The sequence below is a fragment of the Pleurodeles waltl genome, chromosome 3_1, assembly GCF_031143425.1.
Source record: "Pleurodeles waltl isolate 20211129_DDA chromosome 3_1, aPleWal1.hap1.20221129, whole genome shotgun sequence".
NCBI classification, from domain to species: domain Eukaryota; kingdom Metazoa; phylum Chordata; class Amphibia; order Caudata; family Salamandridae; genus Pleurodeles; species Pleurodeles waltl.
This window is the reverse complement of record NC_090440.1, coordinates 731,560,111-731,586,226: the sequence shown is the minus strand read 5'-3', so window position 1 is coordinate 731,586,226 and position 26,116 is coordinate 731,560,111. Positions and strand designations below refer to the sequence as shown.

Sequence of the window (26,116 nt, the reverse complement as noted above, 5' to 3'; positions counted from 1 at the left end):
TTTTTGTTATCTTAATGTAGAAACTACTTCTTTGTTATCATGGTATGATGATACATTCCAAAAGTTGAGATTCACTTAAAATAAAATGTTTTGTTTATCCTTCTTTACTTTTAAGTGTAAATCACGAGCATAAAAATACCCAAGTATAATTCAGCATGTGCTGCATTCTGGTGTTATGTGTGCTCAGATTACCGGTGCATTCACAGAAATGCCAGTTACTTTTCATTCTTCTTCTTCACTAGAGTCCTTATCAAGTGAAGCTGAGCCCTAAACACAAAACTGGCCTTTCTATTGCCTGCCCCCCATCCACACTGAACATTTTGTAGAAACTCTCAATTTTACAGCTGGCATAGTGTTTTTCTTTGTTTTTGCCTGTATCTGTTCCTTTTTACTTCCCTTAAATCCTGCAGCTGAAACAAGAAAAGTTTGGAAAGACCTAGGTCAGGGTGGTGGTGCGCTGCATAATGCAACATGAGGGTTGCTGGACAGTGACAAGAAAATCTTGGACTCAGTGTAATGAGGATGGGTGGTAAGTAATCGTGGTATTGCTACCTCATCCTCCCTTCATTTTCACAAATGCTCCCGTGTGAGAATACTTCAGGCACAACAAAGTCTGTAGACAGCCAAGCTAAACGATCCCAACAGTACTGCAACCCCAAAACGTTGTAGTGCACAAAACAATGACATGTATTCATTGTGACTGAAAACGCAATGTCATCAGTGATCTCTGCAGTACAAGCATGTATACATTAAAATTTTAACTGTCATTGAAATGTATGAGGGATTGTGCAAGCTACATTTCTGCAATCCCTGGAGGCTGATATTCATAAGCTTTCTTCTAGGATGTAGCCACCCTCTGGATGAGTGGCCAAAATCCCAAGGACACCTCTTGGCCTGCTATCCTATAGGCGCTGGAGAGGGCCAACATGACTCAGCTGCTGAGAGTCACAGAGGAAGACTTCCTATTCTTCTCGCCACCCAAAGGTAACCATCAGGAGATGAAGGACGATGTATAGGTCAGACAAATCAACAAACACTGCCTCACTGTCAAAATATGCTTGACAACCACCTTAGGAGATGAGATTCTGAGAAAAAAGAACAGCAGAAAGATAGTTGCTTCAAGCCAACTGGGAACAAAATTTACAACAGAAGCCAGTCCTGAAAACCACAACACCTGGTTCAGTAGGAACTTGAGAAAAGGATCATCAAGAAACTGAGCCAAAACATTGACCAAACAAAAACACCCTACGTAGTGGATAAAGAAAGCACACGGCTGGATAGGGTCTTGATGAAACACGGCATCACAGGGAGGCCAAGAGTAGCAGCTACACAAATCCTACCAAAGTGCCCTTGGCAGGGAAACCAATCAGACCCTGGCCACAAAAAGAGGCCCCAGGCACTAAAGGAACCTCAATAGATCTCTTGGAACCATAAAAAGATACATTAAAGGCAAAGGACCCTGGACTGCGAGCCTGCAATGCACAAAGTGACAAAGCAGATGGCCCACCAAGAATTCAAGGGGCAAGTCATTAACCCAGATCACTAGAGGCATAAATTGTAGACCTGGGGTCACAGAAATCAACATCCAGCCCTTCAGAGAGGGTTCTTTATGAGAAGTACCACCAAAGCCAAGCCCTAGAAACCTGAAATGATAGGTGTCAATTGTATTGGACACAGGAAGCAAATCCACTGGAACACCCTAGTTGCTAAGGAGGTGACTGTGCAACCACCAGGCTGTCAAACACGATGCGAGGGAAAAAGACTCAGCCCCAGATGACAACGGGGATGGAGACAGCAGGGGGAGAACATGCATAACAAAGGGAAGCCACCATACATGAGGCTAGAGAGAGAGATCAAAAATAGGACCTGTTCCATTGCAATCAGAATTTTCTTTAGCACCCCGAGGCTGGAGGGAATTGGATGGAAATTTTACAGGTGGCCGAAAAGCTGCTGGAAGGAAGTTCATTCACATCTCAGGAAGTTGAACATGAAGCCCTTGTGCAATAATGGAGAGGTCTCCCTCCCAAGTGGCAAGTTGTCAGGTTCCTCAGCAATGCCAAAGGTAGGGGTGACTGATTCTGGCAGCCACAGTGCTGCTGACAATGGAACATCTAAGCAGACAGAGCCCTCCTGAAGGAGCCCCCAAGAATAAAAAGCTCAAAGGGAAAAAAAACCTGGTACTGGGCTGGTACTGATGATAGAAAACAAGGATTGCAGCAGGGCTCAGAAAGCGAACATAAGGCTGGTGGAAATGCCAGAACCAGGAGAATAGAAAGGTTCAGAAGGGAAGCAACAGGAGCAAGAATCACCATCATGAGCAGGGAGACACCAGTAAGAGTGATGATTCACCAGCAAGAGTGAGAAGGCAGCAACAGAAGTGAGGATACACCAGCAGGAGCGAAGACACACCAGCACGAGCAAGGAGTATTGCAACACACAGGAGAAAGACAGTACTGATCCTTATATACCCCAAAACAGGAAGTGACACTGAGGGATGCCAGGGAGCCAGTGGAGTGAGCTGCGGGTCTTGCTGTGACCAGTGGTGTGACACAAGTAGGCAGAGTGAGGAACACTCAAGGACATAAATCATGCCCAAAAAAAGAAGCGTATACCAAGTCAGAAAGGACTTCACACAATACCAGCAATCCTATCAAAGCACCTCTGGCAGGGACATCAGTTAGGCTTAAGAGTAATGCCCACTCACAATGTGTTTACCATGTTCAGCCCAAGGACTGCAAGGAGAATGCACCTGGAGAATATCAGAATTTGAGGCCGTTGGCCGCCTTGCCTTAGTAGGGGACAAAGGCTGCTGAGTGAACCATCCCCAGGTAAGATCTGGAAGGGCAAACCTAGGCCCAAGGATGCACAATCATGACTCCAACGTGACTGCCACCCATGACAGATTCCAAAGAACCACTCACAACATAAATTACTTATGCAGTACACAACAAGACAAAGCTCAAACCGGCCTTTAAATATAGAACATATAGACACAAATGAATAACAAGGACATGAAAGCAACCACCGGCCTCCGCTAGGCCTGAACCTGGGAACAAGACCCAGGATATGACTCAAGTGGACAAGATGAGCTACATGTCAACAAGCAGAAGGTGAAATACCAACTCACTTGAAGCAGGGAGCCAGGACAAAAGCAGGTGCCCCAGCTAAACACAACACAATACACTAGATATACAGTGAGAAAATAATTGGCGAGAGCAGGGACAGAAGCCTATGCTGCCATAGTAATGGCCAGCAAAGTGGCACACCACACCAATATAGTGCATGTGCAACCACCCCCAGCTCAGGAGAGGGAACCAGTCTTCAGAGAATCGCAACAAAGAAACCCCTCCATAAACCAAGTATCAGAAAGTCTAGGTAACAAACCCAGAAGAAGCCAAGGCACTAAACCACCACACATCCCACAAAATGTGACTCAGTAACTTTTTTACTGAATCGCATTTTGCTTTTGCGATTCAGTATTAGGAAGGGGCGTGTTTAGGACATCTACTCCTAATACCGAATCTCACTGGCATGTGGGAAAGTTTTGCGACCGTGAATGTGGTCGCAAAACATTCACAGTTACCACCAACTTCAAGTTGGTGGTAACCCATTCACAAAGGGGAAAGGGTACCCATGGACCCCTTCCCCTTTGTGAATGGAAGCGTAAATATTTTTGCAGAGCAGGGAGTGGTCCCATGGAAATTCATCCCATTTTCCTTTAAGGAAGATGAGCTGCATTAAAAAAAAAACTACTTTATTTGAAAGCAGTCACGGACATAGTGGTCTGCTGTCCCCAGCATGCCATCAACCCTGTGAGTGCGGCCATTCCCAATGGGGTCACAAATTGTGACCTACCTCATGAATATTGATGAGGTAGGTCTTTGCGACCCCATTGGGAATCGCTAAATGTGTCTGAGACACATTTGTAAATTTCATTTTGCAAGTCTCTAATTGGGAATCACAAAATGAAATGGATCTACATCTGCCCCCCTAGTCGCTGGGAAGGCTCATGTGAGGACCAACCACAGCAATCCAACGAGAACCATGGAATAAAAACAGAGCTTCAAGTAGGCAAGTTGATTACGTGAACCTTAAACACAAGAAAAGAGATACAAACAGCAAAGCGTGAGCCAGAAGGATCAGCACACCACAAAGCACGACAGCCTATAGCCCTCCAAGAAGCCAGAGTAGCCTCCACTGCTAGCACCAGATTATAAGACAGAAAGACTGTCCTTACAGTCGAGGCATCAGGAGGGTGAGGAACACAGAAGGGTCTGAATGCACAACCAATAAAATACCATTGTACTGAGGTAATACACATATTGACAAAATAAACAATTCACAGAAGAACTAAGAATTGTGACATATCTGGAGGGACATGAACCTGCAAATTTCAGGTGGTTATATGAGCATTGTGACTCCTAAGCCCAGAATCGTGGTGGATCGAAACAATGAAGTGTGTATGTATGTATATAAGTACGTGTGTATATAGTATTTCTGTAGCACAAACCTAGCCAAATGGCAGCAGGCACTGTACATGGTCAAAGAGACAAGCATGACAATGAATAATAGGAGTTGAAGCTGGGTTGTGGACAGTTAATGCACTGTGATATAGATTTTTTTAAAGAGGTGGGTCTTCAACTCTTTCCACATTGGAGAAGTGTTGGTGCTGGCCTGATGGATGCAGGGATGTTGATCAAGATCCTGGGTGTATAAATGGAAAGGGCCTGCTGCCTTGTTTTTTCTTTTTTGCACTTCTTAGTCTGCAGACCGATTGCGTCCTGGCTGCAGGAGTGCAGAGAATCTCCCGGGATGATATGCTTGTCTACGAGATAAGCGGGAGTGCTGGTCATGATGGCTTTGTAAATGATGCTGCTTATTTTGGGCTGGCAAGGGGAGCCAAATTAGTTCCATCAGGGTGGGGGTGATGTAGTCATATTTCTTCAAGCCCTTGATGAGTCTTTCTGTGGTGCATTGGATGCCCCTAAGGGTGCCTGTATGGAGTATGAGAGGCTGTACGGTAGGGAAGGGTATTACCTCCATCCAGATGCGAGAATGTATAGGCTTGAACAGCATTTCTGAAGTGGCTTTCTAAAACAAATGGTTTGACTTTCTGTACAAGAGAGAACTGGTAACAGGCCATCTTTGTTTTTTGTCACTGTGTTCCTTAAGGGTGAGGTGAGTGTCCAGGGTGAATCCAAGGGGTTTTGCATTAATTGAAAGTTAGGGTTCGAAGCTGTCATGGCTCATGTCATGGAGCCAGGTTTGTACTGAATCTTGTTTGATGTTTTGGAGAATAACAAGACTTCTGCCTTGGCTGGGTGGAGCTTCAAGTAGGCACTGGACATCCAGGTCTGCATGATGTGTAAGCAGCATCTGAAGCATTGGATGGTTGAAGCACAGAAGATGTTCAAAAGCTATGTGTATCATTGGTATATTGGTGAATTTTGAAGGTGTTATCTGTGAGTGGAGCACAGAAAGACTCTATGGTTGAAGATTACAGGACACAATATGGAACAGCTGATAAGGATCTTTTGTGAACTCAAGGCACCCATGTGAACAAACTAATGTTAGTTGGATAGGTAGGAGGAGAACCAGTGAAAAACATTGTAAGTGAATCCCATTTGAGACTCCAGGGGGGTTACAAGGGTAGGATGGTTGACTGTTGAAGACAGCTGAGAAGTTCAGCAATATCAAGAGGCAAGAGTCATCTTCATCTGCAGTCGAAAGGGCATCATCTACGATGTGTAAGGTAGCAGTCTCCATGCTGCAATGTGATCTGAACCCAAACTGGTAGTTGTGATGGAGATGGTTATCTTTGATTTGACATTATCAGTGATCTTGCTGATGAATGGTAAGTTAGTGATGGGCTGGTAGTTGGTGAGGTCATCCCGGTCCAGTGTAGGTTTCTTAAGGAATAGGAGAATCTGGCTTATCTTGAGTTGATTGAAGTAGTGAGAAGGCAGGAAGTGTTGTCACTCTTTGTGCATATGGATGATAGGAAATCCAGTAATAACACTTCCAATGCAACTTTCTGTGCAGATGGATGCAGGGAAATCAAGTCTTCTTGCTTGGCTTTGTAATGTAAAGATATTTTTAGAGGGAAACTTGCAATGTTGCTCTGTGGACAGATGGATGAAGAGTAATCCAGTGATGTCACTTGCTGTACAGATGAATGATCGGAAATGCATTGGTGTCATTTTCTGTACAGACGAATAGAAAATCGAGTGGTGTCACTTCCTGTGCGAATGGATGATGATAAGTGAAGTTCTATTACTTGGCATCTTTTTTTAAGATAGTTTTGGCGGAAAAACAACAATGTCAGTTTCTGTGCAAATGGATGATGGGAAATCCAGTGATGTCAGTTCCTGTGCAAAGGGATGATCAGAAATGCAGTGGTGTCACTTTCTTTGCAGATGGATGATGGCAAATGCAGAACATGGCTGCACAGTTGATCCTGTAAGGAGGTTCAAGCATTGTATGCATGACTAGACAGCAAAGCAGGCAGGCTAATTCCAGGGAGCATCTCCCAAGCCAGCTCAACATCAACAAGCCTTTCTAGCCCCAGTGCCTCGCAGTACCAGTGTTTGCAGGTGTAACATTTAAGAGCAGTAGTAAACAGTGCAAGAGCCTGGTCTATCTGAAGAGATCAAGCCTGGCCAGGAAGACCTGCGATACCAGCAGAGATGGAAAATGGGAGGAAGTAAACACTTTCAAACCCCCATTCAAACAAGACTATTCCTCTATTACAAGAATGCACAAAAACAGCTTGGCAAACCAAAGACACCCCAGGAGAACAATATATGAGTCTAATGGGCATAGAGCCTGATAGTTCACTAACCCCCTTGGCAGACATCCCTCAGCAAAAAGACGAGGTCTCTGGAAGGGTCCCACCAGAATATAAACTGACTCAGATGATGAAGCAAACATACACAAAGGGAAACAGAACAAGCATACACACTGCCAGACAGCACAAATAATCAATGTGTAGAAAATAGGTATTCCTGACTTCAGGTAGAGGGAGAAAAAAGCTTGCTGTCCTGGTGGCATGAATGGAAGAGCCACAGAACGAGGACGGTTTCCGTATATGGAAGTTAGAGTTCCTAAAACGGTATGGTGTGTAGGCAGTTCCTAAACTGAGCTAGTGGTTGCCATTAGAGGCCACCCCCACTTATTTTGGGGAGCCGTCACTTATTTTTTCTGATTGGAGATTTCCCGAGGGCAAGCAAGGAAAAACACAGAAAGGGAAAAGAAGGAACATAAAGACGGAAACCTTGTCACAAAGAAAGAAAGCAGGGACCTGCAATAGTGAGATAAGAAGCAGGGGTTGTCTGGTAGTGGAATAAATAGGCATGAGGTGGAATGAAGGCTACACGGCGTTGGTAATTCAGTGCACTGGCATTTAATAGCAATGGACGCAGGCTTCTGAGCAGAGTTTTGGCACCAGCACTCCTCTTTTACAAATTAAGCACTGAGTGTAGTTGGGGAAATATAATTTTATGTTGTGTGGTAAGAAACTACCATCAAGCAATAAGGACTGTGATTTGGAAAACAGGACAATGTCGTACTGGGAATTTAATTGTAAAACGAGTATTGTACCTGTTATGCATGCATTAATACCATTTGGTCCTATTTTCCATCAGTATTTTCCATGAGGGAAAACTTGGTAGTAATGATGATGCATCAACGCTAAGGTGGTAATATGCGCCTGATAACGCATCCCTTTATGATAAATTATTTCACATTAGGACTGGTTTTAGGCCAATGAATCTTTTGACCCAGTTGAGAGACACCTTAGGACGAGATAGCTAATCAATATGTCAATCAATATGTCAATAATGTCATCAATATTTATTACCAGAATGCATTTTACTTTAGTCAAACACATTAATCAACTCAAGACACCACCATGACCTTTCATTAATGAATAACCACACCAGTTTAGTAGAATTTTATGAGTTTTATTCCCTATTGATTATAATTCTAAAAGCAGGTGTGTCAACCTCAAAAGTAAAGCACTCAATATCATTGTCATAATTTGGCAACTCGAATAAGACTTAAACAAAGCAAGGAATGCAATTATTAGAGCATAACACAGCGTCAACATAGTTCAACTTTAGCAGAGTGTCATTACCACGTCAGTTCAACAAAGCATGGATTCAGTCATTTGCCTATTTGCGTCGGTATAGTGAACCCCTGTCCTAACCACTGATTAGCATTGGCATGTTGGGCTTCATGAATAATAATTTAGAACACCAATGTGGAAAACATCTAGCTATGGTCTCTGTCAAAAGTAAGCAGTTGGTACCTAGAAAGGAAAAGCAAACAGACAAATCACAATCTCATTGTCATAGTTACCCTCCAAGGTTTAGGTCAGCACTCAGGCTCAGTCTTCGTCTTCTGGACATCAGTTGATTCGACATCAGTCAGAGAATCAGCTCACGGGGAAAATGGGGCACTTCCCTCATAAGGAGATAAAGTGTAAATGGGGTAGACTAAGGACAAGGATGGTTCTAAGTAAAATCAAGTCACTAGGCAAAGTGACAAAGTCTCTGGATCATATCAAATCGCATCAGCATCTCCCTAACTAACTCTCCTGGTCTCCTGCTCCCTAATTCTCTAATTTACGTCCTGGTGACAGGGGTTTTTATCCCCTTTTGTTGTACATTCCCCTAAAATCTGATTGGATAATTATTGCACCCCACTATCTTTAGCCAATTAAAAAACAGATTATGTCATTAATCTTTCAGCCCTGCTCTCAGACATTTTATTGGTCCATATGATTGACGTCTTCAGAGGTAGCACGTCCGGTATGATTTCATCCTTCTGTAATTTCTTTGCACATCTTCGGTCAGTAGCTCCATTGTCTGTACAGGTTTGAACGACCTTGTACATTATACTAATCTACACTGTTGCATTTTAGTTATTACATTTCTACAAGCAATATGAATTTCATGAGAACGGATCTACTATAGTTACATTCAACTTCTAGTTTGAAGGAAAAGAACAAGAGTTCATGTCCTTTTGCGAGTCAGCACACTGCACGTTTAGAAAACACATTTAATATGAGAGCCAGGCAGCTGGGCCTCGACTCATGCTAACTAAGGCCTACAAGATTTATTTTGCATAACTTTAATAACATAATCATTAATAATTAGTACAAAACCATTCTTTAACATAATATTTTATCAACATTAGTCATTTTCATTAGTCCCTGTATACAATGGGGGCCACTCTCTGTGGTCACATTTCAAGTGCACGTTTTAGCAAAATATATTAATACAATTTCTATGCAGCATTATCACACATTAGTTCAGAAACATTTCAAGTTAATATATTAATTAGATAAGCTACGCTCTCTCACGCCCATTCTGAACATTAGAGCTTGGTTTCAGATGACCCTTTTAGTGTCAAGTTCTATCTTAACAGAAACTTTAATCAGAAGAAATAAACATATTTGTACAGATTGGAATTCTGCATCACCAACTCTATAGAAGTTTGAGCTTAACTCACAAGGGACACTTGACAGAATCTGCTTATTTTGGATTCCTGATCTTCAATAATAAACATTTTCTATTAGGCAAAGGATTTAATTTAAATTACCCCGTAGTGCTTGGCCTAATGGTGGGAATTTTTGCATTACATTTGTTAAACGCAACTCGTGCCATTCTACATAATTATAGTACAGGAATGCAGGAATAACGTGAATGATCAGAACGTGATTCGCTGTTGCTCACAGTACTTGTGTTTTTGGCGCTAAAATATAACGCTTAGTGCCATATCTGCATTTTACATAATTTTGCATACATTTACCTTACGTTTTGTGTAATTATGTAAAAGCAAATGATTCAAAATTTTCACACCCTTAATTTCAATGCTATGTTCACTGGTGAACTCTATAAAATAATCTGGTTGATATGGAAACCTAATAAAAGTTGCTAACAGCGGTAAGAAAATACTGTTCAAGATAAACATACTATTATCTACATGTTAAACCACACACAACATATATATGTTAAACTTCATACCTGCTGCAAGTGTAGATCTCTTAATACTGCCCAACACACATATGGGACCTATGTTGTGGAAACAGCCCCAAATCATTTTTTGAGTGGAATTAGGGCCAGCTATTCTTGGTTCCTGCCAGAGCCTCAGGAAAAAGTCTGACCATGTAAATCATTGGCAATAAGTTTTATTGCATGTCAGTCTTTTCTGTTGAGGGTCTGGCAATTCTCGTAGCCTTCATGCATGCCTACGTGCTTTTGTGATACACTTAGCTACATACCTAAATTGTTGATCTGCTCAAATGAAGACACCAGATGGCGCTGTTGCATTAAATAAATACTACATAGGCACGATGTAGAATTTGGGGCTTCAAAATTCGTCTATCATTGGATTGTGTTTGGGAAATATTACAGCTGAGGAATCTTAATATTGTGACTTGAATCGAGCAAATATCGAATCATTTTTTATTACCTATGATATGCATTGCATTGCACATATTGTGACCAGCAGTAGGTAACAAAACAGGACCAGTAATGATCTTTTTATATTTTAGTCAGCGCCGCAAATCTCAAGGGCAGGGTGTCGGGGGGAGGAGGGGTTCGGACAGGGGTGGGAGGACAATAAATAATAATAGAAAATAATACTAATAGTAATAAAAAAAAAAAAACCCTTAGCTTTCCCTAAGGCGGCCGGCCAAAGTGACATGCGCACTCAGTACCCTGACTCCAATCCTCCCTTATCATGGACCAGCCGCACCACTCCCTGCATCTCCTGGCTGAGCCAGCAGCTGAAAAATAAAACGATATTGAGATATTGTTTTATTTTTCATCTGCTGGCTCAGCCAGTGGGGCAATGCTCCTTCGCTATTGTGAAGGAGCTGCCCCTGTTTTTTTTTTAATCTGGTGCCCACCAAGTACCGTGTTTGACAAGCATTGGCAATGCCAATCGCAAGGGTTCGTGATCCAGCCCCCTCTAATGTTCTCAAAAGCTCCCTGAGAAGGGAGAGTAGCAATTGCAGAAGCGGCTCTTTCGCAATGGCGAAGGAGAGTCACCCCCATAGCTGAGCCAGCAGAAGCTAAATAAAACAATAGTTCACTATGATTTTATATTTCTGCTGCTGGCTCAGCCAGCAGCATGTGAATAGGAGGAGTGGGGCTGGGCCAGGGAAGAGGGGATGAGGGGAGGGGGAGGAGAGAGTACACACATGCACACTTAGGTTTCTCCATCCTGGCTCTGTTGAACAGCCGGGCTGGATAAACTGCACAGGCCCAGGGTTGTGTCTGAGTGACAGTCCAAGCAGTTCAGACCAATCCTGATGCTACTTTCATGCTAGCTTTAGCATGAAAGGAGCACCAGGATTGGGACACCATATCAAGGGAAGAGGAGCGGGAGGCGGCAGAAGATGGTGGCGTCTGTGAAGGTAAGTTTATTTTATTATTATTATTTTTTTTATTTTCACCCCCCTCCATCTCCATCCTCCACACCCTTCCCCTTGAGATTTGTGGCCTCCACCACTGAACAGTTGAGCCTTGGCTCAGACTCCAGACCGACTGGCACCTTGCACATGCGTTGGTGAGAAATTAAGTGTTTTTTCTACAGCGTTAGAGGTATGCATGCATTACAAACTTGTGCAATGATGGATATACTAAGAGAATAAGAATAAACGGGAGAGATGAAACAGTGCAGCAGGACACGTTTCATATTAGAACTGTTTGTGTGAGTGCCAAGTTATAAAATATTATTTACAGATATGCTGTGTATATCAGACAGGCAAGTGCCCCTAATTCCAACCTCTTGAAAATAACATCTATGTGCCATGTGTAAAAAGCCCCAAAAATATTGTGGGACAAAATATTGTGTCAAGAATATTGAGGACAAAAATATCATGAAGGTAAGTTTCTACAGGTAAGCACAGTTTTACCACATATTCCTCCACATGTATGTAATTTGACAATATATATTTATATATATATGCAAGTGCAGGAATGTCATTTAGGACTTTATGCTCAGTTTTATACATGGCTGTAACATAATAAATAATAAAACAAGTGGTATTAGCACTTCAACTCACTTCAAGTTGGAGAAGGAAAGGACAATGAGGATCAAGCCACAACATGTCGTATGCTGAGAAAATATTTTCAGTATAGAACAATTTTAATCAAAGTTTTTGTTTTTGTAAGTTTCCATTACATCCTGCCCTCCCCCCAGAAAGGTGTTGTTTAATTAGTGACCTGTTGCGTAAATTCTCTGTATTTTGTAATCCCTCCTCCTCACAAAATAGCTAGTACGGACCAGGAACATATGTTGTGCATTTACAGAATGCTGTTCTCTTTCAGTGATTCACATGCAAGGTCACATGACAGAATGGATGCCCAGCCAACAAATCCCAAATATCCCTGGATGCACAACTCTAAATCTTTTGATGCGGATGAAAGTTTCGTTGCAGAAAAGAATGGCCAGTTTTTTACCAATTCAGAATTATACAACAATTACAGGTTTGTGTGATAAATAATGGCTGATACCGAAAACTGAAATGAAGACTTACCACTGTTGCCTTTATACTTCCCTTTATACTTTTAATGAATAATAATGTCAAAGGCTGTGCATTGGTTGTTTCGTTTAACTATTTTTTATTCAAATTCCTTTTTTTTTCAGCAATTTGTCCAAGTTCAGAACTTGTCCCAGATCTTAAATTGTATGCTTATATATTTTTTTCCAAAATATTGTTTATCTGAAAATTGTTTTTTCATTATTTTATTTTGCTGCAGTGTGGTCATTTGTACTTAAGGCTCCAGTGTATCACTTGCTTTTCCCCTCTTGGTCAGTTATTAACAACATCTCCTCCATAGGTGTTCCCTATTCACTTTGAAGCAAGGCCCAAAAAAGTCTATGTTAGGCGGCCGTTTTCTCCATTAGGGCTCTAGAGTTGCACCCCCTCTACATATTCTGACATGTTTACCTAAAAAACATTACATAGATCGATTTACATAGCGATACAATGTTATCTCTAAACAAATAAATGCATTTAAGTCTGGGCTTCCCGTTTCAGGCTGCCTGCCCTGCCTTGCTCTGAAGCAGGAGATGGAAGTCAGGCAATATATCAACTTTCTACAATGTGACACACAACACAGGGCTTACCTTTCTAAAGTCTTTTGTAGCCATTGTAGTCTATGGTGGTATCTACTGTATCCCAGTGATGCTGTCAGTGTCATGGTTTTGGGCATCAGAGACTACATACCTCAGTGAGGCAAAATATCCATCATTTACAGGCATAGATCCTACCTTTTCTCATTCGCCACAGCATAGGACTGGATGCGAACGTATGTGATTCAACCTCTTGTCCTCGGTAATGGTAAGTGTTAAAATATTAATCTTATGTTATGTATTGTAAGAAATTGGGTTACTGGTTGAGGATGGTGAAACCCTTCTCAAGCAGCAACCACAATTCTTCTCAGGGTGAAGTCATAAGGAAACCCTAAATTAACCTGCTTGGGTACCTTGGAATGGAGCAGTCCGGCTTAACTCAGGAGCAGTGTATAAAGTATTTGTGCATCACTTCCAACAGTAACACCAGTCTCGGATTAACCTCTGCAGAGGCCCTTAGGCAGTTGCAATTTCTGGGCCCTCCTTACAAATTATCTCCTAATACGTTTTTAATTTTACCAACCAATAATTTTAATAAACCAGTTTTATTACACAAAATGAAATGTTACACATACATAGTTTGCACCAAATTGTTTTACAAACTAGCCGCTGACAGAAGATGAGCTTTTAAGAGACAAACTGGTATGAGAATCTGAGGTCTATGATTTATGTACTTTAAGTTACTAATGGGTACATTGTATTAATACAATATTTTCTCTCTAGAGTCTTTAATGTAAAGTTTTCATTTCTTTGAGTTGATTCATTAGTTTCTATCTTTTGGAAACAATTTAAGAAAGCTTGACTGTAATTTTCTTTTAAGATCACATCAATATTATTTTGATCCATTGTAGCGGGCCCCTAAAAGAAGTGGGGCCCATTGGCCAGTGCCTTCTTTGCCTTTCTGGTAATCTGGCATTGAGTAACACAGTGAAAACAGACCACAAAAGGAGTCGACAACAGAGTTAGAAAAATAGAGTCATTTTTAATGAAAAAAACAAAGCCAAACGACAAAAATCCAGTCAGTAGAATTAGAGATATTCTGTTTAAAAGATATTACTAACAATAGTGACAAAAGGCATAGCTTTAACTGTGGATATCTAGATGTGCTGGACTGGGCGATATTCACAAGTTCGGACTGACTACGATGGAGTGTGGTCCATGTACTGGGACCCAGTTAGGCCCACTGAAAAAGTACCTTCAATCCTGGTTTTGCAGAGTGTTGTGAGAATCTGTATCAGAGATGCTTCACACAGCCGTAGCGATGCATCAGTTCCGAGATGCATTAAGGCTGCAGTGTGAGGTCCTGTTGCGTCATTGTTAAAGATCCCATCGATTAGACCTTGCGATGTGATGTTCAGAGTCGGGTATACTTAACACAGTCGGGACGATGCATCCGTTCTGAGGAGCTGCAAGGCTGTGATCGATGAAAGATGTGAGGGCCTGCACTGAGGATGCCTCGTGCAGCCTCGGTTCCAAATGCAATGCGGGCTGCGGTGGCGATGTGGGTGTTTGTGACGAGTCCAATCCATACAGCAGCGCAGATGTATCACTTCTGCTCAGGTTGTGCCATGCAGTAAAGGAGATGTGTTAGTTCCGCTGGGTTCACAAAGGCTGGCAGATCACCTTAAGCCCAACTCCAAGGATCCAAGACTGAGGTGGCTCCACATGGCAAGGTAGACTAACAGATGGCAGAGTCCAGGTGCAAAGTTGTGGGAAGCCTGCTGGGTCACTGAGGCTTCAGTTCAGAAGGCCAGCCAACTAGCCCTTGCAGTAACTGTGGGTTCTGGGTTCAACAGATGCAAGTCCAGTCCTTCTCACACCGGCTGGAGGGCAAAAGGCAGCAGGTCAGCACAGCAAAGCAGGAGTCCATCAGAGTGCAGTCCTGCAGTCCTTCTTCCTGGCAGAGTATCCACAGGCCCAGAAGTGTGCTGATGAGTTGGTATCTGAGGTCCAGTATTTATAACCCAGTTATGCCTTTGAAGTGGGAAGAATATTCTAAAGGCTTGCCTTTGAAGTGCACAGGTGCCTTGCCTCCTTAGCTCCATACTAACTACAGTTGGTATGCAGCTCTTTGTGTGGAGACAGGGCACAGCCTATAGAAGTGTAAGTGGGGCTGGGCCTAGCTCCTGCCTCCCACCTTGCCAGTGATGGCCCATCTAGTCACACCTAAGCTCCCCATCGCATGTGGCTGTCCAGGAGTACTACACAAAGCCCAACTGTCACCCAAGCCCAGTCATGTAACCTGGAGACAGGCTGCCAGCACCAAATGGTCAAGGAAAGGAAATGGCAACTTTCTAAAAGTGGCATTTTGAATTTTTTTAATTTAAATCCAAATACACCATAAATTAGGATTTTACATCCCAATTCCAGAGATACCAAACATGAACTGCTTAGCTATTCCCAATTGGAAATTACACTTAAAAATGTAATAATGTAACTCCAGTATTATCCTATGGGACATGTAAAACTCAAAATTACATGTCAAAGTTTCTAAATACCTTGCACCGTGCCCTCTGGGCTGTCCAGGGCCTACACTAGAGTTGACTTATATGTATTAAAAAAGGAGGTTTGACCCTAATAAAAGTTTTGTTTTGCCAGGATGAAATGGCAGTTTAAAACTGCACACACAGGTTTCCTGCAGGCCTGAGATATGTTTAGAGTGATACTTAAGTGAGTGACAGTGAGTGCTGCAGACTCACTAGTACTCTTTTAATTTACAGGCCCTGGGCACAGGTAATGCCATTTTACCAGGGACATAAATAAAATATGCCAACTGGGAAAAAGCCAATGTTATCATGTTTAGGTGATAGAGCACAGCTACTTTAGCACTGGTTAGCAGTGGTAAAAGGCACAGAGCCATAAGGCCCCAAAAAATAAATTCAGCAAAAAAATAGGAAAGGGGAAGGCAAAATGTTTGGGAATGACCATGCAGAAAGGGCCATGTCCATCGTCTATAATGTAATGAGGTCCCTGATCACATTAACTTCCCCCATTGTGGCACCCCAGGCCCTGGCTCCAGGTCGCAGGACCCTTTATAAGTGGAGTTATTGTATTTGTTTTCCCACAAAATTGATTCAAATATCTGAGTCAAGCACAAAGGGAGACAAATGTGCTTATAGTAAATACAGTTTCATGCTGTATGTTGTTAAAACTGGCCCAATCTTCATGTCCTTGACATTAACACATGAACAATGAATGTTAAAAAAACGTTAAGGTAATGCATGTCAGCGATTCAGTTCCTCTTTTATTTCATGCGTTTTACTTAATGTTGCATTCCCCAAGATTATTAGCTATTTCATCGTGTTGGGTTTCTGTATGTTTTGTGCATCTTATTACTATTGCATAGTGCATACTTTTGAGTCATGCCAAGTGTTTACGAGGGGCTTTGATTGAGAGCTCTGATGCTGAGGCTGAAGGCAAAGCAAAGTGCCTGTCAGTGCGTTGGCCTCTCTGCAGAGCACAGAGGACAATGATCATGTATTCCAGTTGAATGCACTGCACACACGACTTTGCCATTACCACTAATCTCACAGTGCACTAGTCCCTTAACTGTATATATGTCTCCTCTAAGGCAGGCCTAAGAAGTCCTATGGCAAGGAGTTGTATATTGTCAAGATACACATATTTTTGATATGTCTGTACAGCAAGGCACTACAGTATTGGTGTTTGCAGAGGACAGTTAAATAGCCCTATAAGTTAATTACAGGGTTAACGGTTGGCACTCCAATGCATCTAACTCCTGACAGAGGCTACTTATGTCTTGTAAAGTATCACATTAAAGGGGACGTTAACTATGACTCAGTAGAACAGTTGGCATTTATGCCAAATTTAATGCTGGCAATTTTTTCAGAAGTTGCCATTCTTTGACCCAGCTGGTCCAGTGAATTTGCAGAGGCACTGTGACTGAGACAGGTTTCTGCCTGCCTGGAGAGATTTGTGAACACTCCCAGACCAGGAACAAAGGCTTTTGCCAACATGTCAGTGTGGTTCCCTCCCACAGGTTGGACTGCAAAAGGGTGTTAGCCAAAGGCAGGAATTAAAGGAGATGCTGCTTTTGGAGGGGCACTGCAACAACACTTCAGCACAGGGCACAGGAAGTCTTTTGTTTCCCCTAGACAAGGTAGAACCAGGGCCAAGAAAGGGAAAACCGGCTTCAGGACCAGTTTTCCATGGGCATGCAGCCCCTGGTAGCTACACGCCTGGAAGAGGGTTATCAAGGTTCTTACACTTGAGGAAGACTTCAGCCATGTTGTTTGTGGCATGCAAAATGCACTCTGGGATAGCTAGATGCCACACATGCAGGAACTGTGTCATGAGATACGAGGGGACCTACTAGCCCATTGACTAGTCACTACGTTGTCCCCTTGGGGCAGTTTACTAGGATATAATGGGCACACCTGGCACCTAAAACTTCAGTACTCGCAGGATTTAGAACAAGGGTGAGAATAAGACCACTTTCCAACAGTTGGAAGTATACAAAAAGAGGCTGCAATGTCAGGGCAACTGCACCTGCTTTACTTTGTCCTAGAAGAGTTTTGACCCTGTTCTTCATGTCTGGCTCAAAGAAACGTTGATTCTCAGGCTCAGTCTGAAGCAAAGACTTCAAGAGTTAGTTGACTGGCTCCACAGAACCACACTGGGGACATTAAAGCTGGAAGAGCTCAAACTGCATCTCTGTGAGCCACTGCAGCTGTTTTCCCACTACAGAAACACCAGGAACTTCAACAGACAATTTGGAAATAGCCTAAAGTTGCACTTGAGTCTGCTGGACCCTTGGGTGTTGGTTGTGACAAGATTTGTTCACCCCAAGAGACACTTGCCCTCACCATAGATTTGCATTATGACTAGGGTGTTGCAAGAACGAAAGGTCTGCATCAGCAGCCCTTTGACCCCTTCATAGAGGACTTTGTGGGACCTTGAGATCCATGGCCGGAGTCATCCCCACTCACCTGTGGACCGAGGACTCAACCGGACTTCACCCCTTTGGGCCGCACACCATCTGGAGCATCCATTGAGCATCTTTGACCCTGCTTACCTCAACATCAGGACCATTCCAGTCAAAGGCGATTGTCCTGTAAGGTTTGGAACTCTCACTAAAAACATGCTGGTGGCCAGGTAACTGTACAAAGAATTCTTTTAGGCCTAATAGATCTGTATCCTGTTAGATTTAGTCACGGAACCCAGGTTGGAGTGGCCGAACTCAGTGTTACAAACTCTTACAAACTTTTCAAAAGTTTTCAAAGTTTTGACTTGCCAATGTTTGTTTGTGAATGATGTCTATGTTTTTAAATGCTTTAAAAATGTATACCTCCATAACCCTCCTGTGGATTTTGGTCACCCAAATATAATATAAAATATGCTCTATTTGTATTAATTGTTGTCATGTCTTTTTCTTCTTTGGTGACTTTCTTATTCTTCTGTTTGGTGCAGTTAAATGCTTTACTCATTGTTCCTTTGCTATGCCTTGCTGTTCTGCACCAACATGTTGAGCTGAAGGTTAAGTAAATAACTCTGACTGGACCCAAGGAGATAAATGTTACTGTACTGCACGAGAGGCCTCAACCCTATCATATAGGACACCCATTTTCTTGCATTAATTATTCACAACAAATCATTGTTGTTACTCGTTTATCCTAAACCGCTAAAAACTACTGACAAAGCCAATACTACTGGCAGGTTTTAGGTGTATGTCAGTTGTTATATTATCTACATGGATGCATTAACATCAACAACAGAGAAACAAAAATACTGGATGTGTGGCACAGTATGGGAATCACAGAATTAATAATATATGTTCCCTTTTAGAGAGCCCCCACTTTTTTCATCCCGCTTAAGGACCTATTTGCACATATTTCTAAATGACTGATTGCAGTCAGTAGCTGTGGACGGTTCCTTAATCCTGGTTATTTTCTTCCAGAGGCAATGCCGCATTCAGTACAAGACAATGGGCAGGCACACACTTCAAAGGGCCTGAAGTTGTAGCGCTGTACAATTTGCACATCACAGTAACTGTTGAACATATTAATGTACTGAGATATATGTCAATTTAAATGCATTTAATATTTGAAGACTAAATTCCACTGCTTTATAAACCTTGCTTTCTCACTAAATTCAATTGCTTCAAATGGCACCATTTGGCAATGTTTTTTTCATTTTTTTCTCAGGAGCAGGTCCCCTCCATACCCCATATTGGTCCATTATGCTTGCTGACTTTATTTGCTACATAAACGTCATACCCAAATTTTACTCCTTACCACTTTCAAATGTCACCAATGACATAGGAAGAGACTAGTACAATACATGGGATTCTGCAATCCTCTTATATAAACCTATCTCTAATTTCTTTATAGTAGGTAACTTGTGACACACCTAGTTGCCTATTATAAAGAAATGATTTAGACACACCTAGTTGACTATTATAAACAACTGATGTAGCCACTCAACTGTAATAACTTATTAAAGTTGTGTTCTGAAGGCACAGCACCTTCTGCCAAAGCAAGTAGATTAGGAGAAAGGCAGATTACGTCGGGAAGCATAATGAAAACAGCAGTTTAAAGAATGAAAACAAAACAATGCTTTCCTTCTACCATGTTTGTATAGCACAGTGAGAAGGAGAAAAGAGATTTTTATGGCAAAATATATACTTTCTCCGCTCCTTAGGTAATTGCATAAATGTTAGATTCCCTCCAAATGTTTCTACATATTCTGAGATACTGCACATTTAAAAGAAAAAAAAACGCACTTACATTGAACTGAATCTATTATGTATTTTTACAACAAATATCTAACAGATTTTTTTATGTGTTTAATTTTGCACTGGAGATTTTATATTTTATTCTTCATGTTTGAAAACATGCTCTGTCATATGAAAAAGCTACGCACCAAGTGTTCCCATGCAATACCAATGAATTTTGAGGCATTCCCAGATTTACAAGAACCAAGGGAGACCTAACTGAGAAATATATATATTTCTCCTTGTTAGTTCCTCTTGCTGTGTGTGTGTTGCATTTTGCCAAAAACGACAGCAATGCAGGGAGAAAGGCAGGAATGCACCATATTCTTTTAAATAAAGTGCATTCCTGTCCTTTCCCAGTTACGCAATGCGACAAGGTCACTTGTTGTGCTGTGATGTGCTACGCTGCATGACTTGGCCATAAATATGGCTCTATGTACACGGCAATAACAATGTGCTTGTAGAAGTATATATAAAACATTTCATGCGTCAGATCTTTTACATGACATATGAGCTTTGCCTTCACAATCATTTAAGGTCCTTTCAAAGTATACATTAACTGTTTCTCAAAATATAAATAAATTCTGTTGTTTCAGCACCCTGCAACCACCTCAATGGCATGCGCCCATCATTCTTGCTGTATTTTCCTATAAATAATTATGCATATACCATTTTTAGGAAGTTTATTTCAATCTGTTTGCATAATTCATGCTTTAGTGCAGTATTAATTTAGCAATAATTTATCACAGAAGTAAACCAAAGGCAGGGAAAGTGCAGAAGGTTGACCGTCAGCAGTTTCAGTTCCAGGACGACCAGATAACTAGCTGCAGGTTTCCAGACCTGGCTCTCGGATTGGCAAATCCAGACGTGTCTGCGGGAATGGAGGTGGTTTTAGTAGAAAAGAAATCCGACGACACGAATCAGCGCTGGATACACAATGCAGATGACAGGTACCGTATGTTGAAATACTCAAATTGTACTCTTTATGTGCTGCAGCTCTATTTGATTGTCACAGTATATCAGTATAACCACTGCATACATCAAATGATGTTCTCTCTAAATCATATTGACATATATTTTTCTGAATCCTTATCTTTGGATGGGTTAATATTATACATGCAAATTTCTAATAGCGGTATACGAACCTGTCACTAAATTCTTCATTACATTGTAATTGTGAAATCAGTGCCCTGTAAGAATAGAAAAAAACTAATGTGCATGTGAAAAACAGATCACTGAGCAGAAATACAAATAGTATATAAACATTGAAAGTGAGATCTAGCTTTTCAGCTCTTTCCGCTAAACTGTTAATCAGTTAAACTTAGCTAATGAGGAGACCTAAATGGCACTATATTTGTTTCTTACCCTGCTGTAGTTTATTATTTTGTGTATGAATGTTAGCACACATTCCAGACTATAGCCATTTTTTAAAGAGAATTCAACAGACTGAAATATATTTCGTAACAAATAAACTGTATATCAGCATAATTATTTTCACAGTGCATTTTCCATGTTTACTCTAAATAGCTTCCCCCAGTACAACTCTTTCCTGAGAAGTAGCATTGTGTGAATTTGTTCGAAGTTGTGAGAAATCCTTCAAGTCATAGCTGGATTCCCTGCTAGTTTTGCGAAGATTCCAAAGCAAAAAGAGGAAGGCAATTTTGTTGGATCTTCGAAGCAGCTAGAAGTAACTCTTGTGGCCGTGAGAGGTACTGGAAGGACTTCTTTGCTTTGCACGAGTCTCATCTGAACCTCCTCAACAAGCACTTCTGCTGCTCCACAAACCACTGAGCCCAAGGCTGAGATGATTCTACTCTTCCAATCTCTGCTTTTATCCAGCCTGCAGAATGTGATGTCACACCCTTTATGACAGGACATCCTGCATGCTGGAAAGCAGCCCATTAGTGTGCCATGAGCTGGAGAGTATGCCTTAGCAAACGAAGGAAAACCTCTCCCACCTTCATTGAGGCATAGTAGTAAAACTACACAGGGATTTGCAGGCAAGGGCTTTTCTCATTCTCCCACCACTACTCCAATTGACCAAGGAATTAAAGAGGACTAGGAAATAAAAGATTAGGGGCCTGATTTAAATGTTGGCGGTAACGATCCCACCATCGACTTTTCAACTGAAAACCTGTCAGCTGCAGTGACGGTCTACTCGAAGTATTTATATGTTGGCGGTCCCATAGACGAATGCCAGCATTCGAACTGCCGTCTCCATCAGTAAACACATCCCATGTGGACGGTGGGAGAGGGAAAAGTGGATGCCAGCAGAACGCAGCCAACCTTCTTGTGTGCAGATTTGGATTTGCCTTTCCGGCAAGAAAAAAGTAGTGGTTTGACCTTCACTCCTGAGTTGGCAGATTGGTGGGAGGAAGGGGTGAAAACTCACCTTTTATCTCAATTCCACCTCCGCCTTTGACTGGACACAACTGGACAACACCTGTCATCGCTGCTGCTACTGAACTACCGAGAAAGCACAACCCACCCTGTCGCCAGACTCAAAGGTAGGGAACCCATATTGCCTTGGGTGGGCACTGCACGGGAGGTCGGGACCACTGCAGGCATATACATGTCACAGTAATTTTTTTAATCACTGTGACGTGCATGTCAGGGAGACAATTGTGTCACACATGCACAATGTTCATTGTGGTGTGATCATTCATTGCCAAATAAATGCTGGCACCACAATGAATGTGCACTCACACTGGACAATGGTGCCCACGTCTGCGCATTGCAAGGGGACCTCTACGGGTAGGTTTGTGCTATCTATTGTGTACGTGAGTCAATATGTGTGTGTGTGTGTGTGGATTGGCTGGTCGAGGTGGGGGAGCTGGAGTGGGTGATATGGATGTGTCTGTATGTGTGTGACTTGCATGTGAGGCCAATGTTGTTGTGTATGTTGTGTTGCTGTATGACAAATTCAGGATGAGTGTTGTATAGAGGGCTTTGCCGTTATGTGTGTAGTTGTGTTGGTTTTTGTGGTTGTCTCTGTGGGTGAATTGTCAGTGGTGCCATGGATGTATGTCAATGTGTGTTTTCCGCATGTACGTGTTGTGTTGTGTTAGAATTGCAATGGGTGATTGTGTGTATGTAGTGTGCTGTGTAGTGCAGGGAGTCACATATGGCTAAGGTACAATTTGTGTGTATCACTTACCTCAGTTCCATTGTCACTGCCATTGTAAAAAGTCTCCCTCCATCAGAAAACCACCACTAGTGCGCCAACTGCAGGACTATAACATCTAAATACGGCAGGCCGAACACCGTCAACTTGACGGTCTTCTCGGGTCCACTGCTGATGGTGATTGGCAGTAACACCAACAAGGTGTAAATCAGGCCCTAATTTAGCATGTATAGTAAGCAGGAAGATGGAAACTTCATTGCCAAATGTGAATAGAGTGAGTACATTTTGGTTAAAATGTTTCCAACTTAGCTCATTGGAGTGGCTGCCTCCAGAACTGGTTTTGAGAAACCAAAAAAGAGGGTTTGCTCACTATCATACCCACACCTAGGGGAGAACTCACAGAGCTCTGACCACCAGGGGAAGACAGACTCTGTAATGGTACATTTAGACAGAGAAGGGCACTTTGGGATAGCTTACAGTAAAACACCCAAATGCTGCAAAACTGGGTAGGTTCACCTCTGGGAACTTTTACTCTATTGGTTAGGGATTTGGCAGGAGATTACCCCACCCACGCAATGGCACTGGACATAAAGGTGACTTGCACAATGCCCTCTTCAGAACACCTGTGGAAGGCAGAAAAAGGACTTCAATTGCTGTTGTGACCTGTGAGGAGAACCCTGGGAGCTGGACTTGCTCCCACTTGTACACAGGACTGAAAAGTTGGCTGACCTCATAAGCTACAAGAATACAAAAGTGGCAAGAGTTACTCAGTCAAAGGTCCTGCATTGGACCCTGCTGGCGCTTCTGCTGGAGTGAGACCTGACCTCTACGTGGTGTTCCTAAGGTACTAGGGCCCTTAGATAAGTTTTAGAGTGCACTCATCCTTCCTAACTCTAGAAGCCAGGACTTACTCACTTTTTAAAGGATTTTTGGCTGACTCAACAGAAGTCTGGAACCAAACTACCATGCTGATCCACTGAGGGTGCATCGCTGGTGTGACTGACTTCACCATATCAGTAAATCTGATTCAGGAGACTCTACACTGACTGGCATCCAATGATGTTGAACCCTTCTGCCTACAACCTGCAGCCTTGCCTAGCTGAAGGAATCTGACTTCCAGAATAGAGACAATGTTCAACAGTATAAATCTTCACTGGACCGGATTCCTAGCAGCCTCTTATCGACGTTGATGGCTTCCTGGACTTGAACTTCAGTTTTCCTGCCTTCAATGCTGGCTTCACTGAGACCTTGTTCTCCCCCAACTCATCGCTGACAGCCTTATCTCAGGATCCAGCTTGCTGCCATGCCTTGCTTCTCAAAAATCTTCTAAGTCATGAGGTAACTCTTTGATCTGGATCTGCCGGGGCCTTGTATCTAACAAGCACTCTGTTGTGAATGACACTCCAGTTCACCAGTGGATGTTGAAATATGGATTTATTTGAACACAACTCCCCACGTCGTGGTGTCCCTCCCGACCAGCTAGCAGCAACTGCCTCTCCCGCTAGGTCTTGAGGCAAACACCATGGTAACATAACCATGGTAGAACATTATAATACTTGGACATAACTATAATAAAAGAAAATGGTCATGTCAGATTATTCCCCCTTCTTTCACACCTAAGAATAAAACAAGATGATTAACATGTGCTTAATATTAATTTAGAATATACCTAATACTTACAACATTAAACCATAAATATGTGACCCCTAAGTAACACAAAAATGCATACATCCAGTAAACATATGAAGGTATAGCCATAACAGAAAATATTTGTACAAAAATATATAACTTTTCGGAAAAGCATATAATAGAGCAGTAATTCAAACATTGAACAGAATAGGATCATTCAATTGCACAGTCATGTAAATAACTTGGGAGCTTCCTCATTCTTAGAGGTCTTCGGCTATCGAGTATTCCTACTGTGTCTTACGTAAGGAGACCATCACTTCATACATTGTCACTTCCTACATTGTCACCTCCTGGTCATTTATTTCTCATTTCACTACTCACAACTGGTCTATCCAGTAATTCCTGATCATGAATTAACATATACCACTACAAGCACCATTACTCTGTAATAGAGAAAGAAACTTTTGCAGCAGCTTGGGGCATAGAATATTTTCAAATGTACATTTGGGGACATAAAATTATACTTCACACTGACCATAATCCCTTGATAAAACATTTGTCTGGGAGGGGCAGGAAAAGGTTCAGGGAGGCTTGCAAGACTGGTTTAAAAACTGCAAGAGTATAATTTCAGAGTTGAGTACATTCCAGGCTGGAGGAACGTACAAGCAGATTGTCTATCATGGCTGCCGTTGGATTGGAAGAGTGTAGACGAGGAAGGTGTAAACAAGTGTGAGAGAGAAGGAGCAGTGGGTGGCATGGAGGATGTGGTTCTATGGAGCACATTCTCTGTTAACAGAGCAGAGTGGTCTTATGTCATGGAAGAGGATGAAGTATTAAAGAAAGTACAGGTTATGATAAAAAAGGGGAAGGCAAGAGAGATTACTCTGTCGAATGTTCTGAGACCAGTCAACAAAGTGTTAGATGCACTGTCCATAGTTGCGGATCAAATTATTATGCGTGGTGAAAAGATTGTGCCATCTATGGCTGTTCAGAAGAGATTGTTTGACACCTTGGTCAGATGCTAATGAAAAAAAGGCTGTGAATGGAGTTTTGGTGACCAGGCATGGATGGTGATGTGGCATTGTGGGTTGAACGTTGTGTGGAATGCAAAGAGTGCGAGAAGAGATTGAGAGTGGGCCCCCAGAGTGTTTCAAGCAGTATTTATGATCCTGGCCAAGCATGTGTAGGAGGCTGGCTTGGTTTGTAGTGAGTACCAAAGGTACTTACACCTTATACCAGGTCTAGTTATCCCTTATTAGTGAAAAGTAGTCAGTGTCTAGAAGCCGGGCTCTCTGGGGTAGTGTGGGCGAACAGCCAAGGCCCAACTAGGAGTCATGCAAAGCTCATGCCATACCACTGTAGTCACACAGTACTTACACACATGAAAGAAAATACTCAGTGTTACAAAAATAAAGGTACTTTATTTTGGTGACACAAATGTCAAAAATACCTTAGTGACTATACTGCCTTAGGAGGTAAGT

General features: G+C 42.2%; 1 protein-coding gene across 1 annotated transcript in view; it reads left to right on the top strand.

Annotated features, from left to right (window-relative positions):
• Positions 1 to 26,116, top strand: part of DCDC1 (doublecortin domain containing 1) — a 1,098,140-nt gene that overhangs the window by 865,124 nt on the left and 206,900 nt on the right. The window contains exons 26-27 of the mRNA XM_069223476.1: positions 12,342 to 12,500; positions 20,632 to 20,832. Of these exons, the coding sequence (XP_069079577.1) occupies positions 12,342 to 12,500; positions 20,632 to 20,832 (360 nt within the window). The remainder of the gene's footprint in view (positions 1 to 12,341; positions 12,501 to 20,631; positions 20,833 to 26,116) is intronic.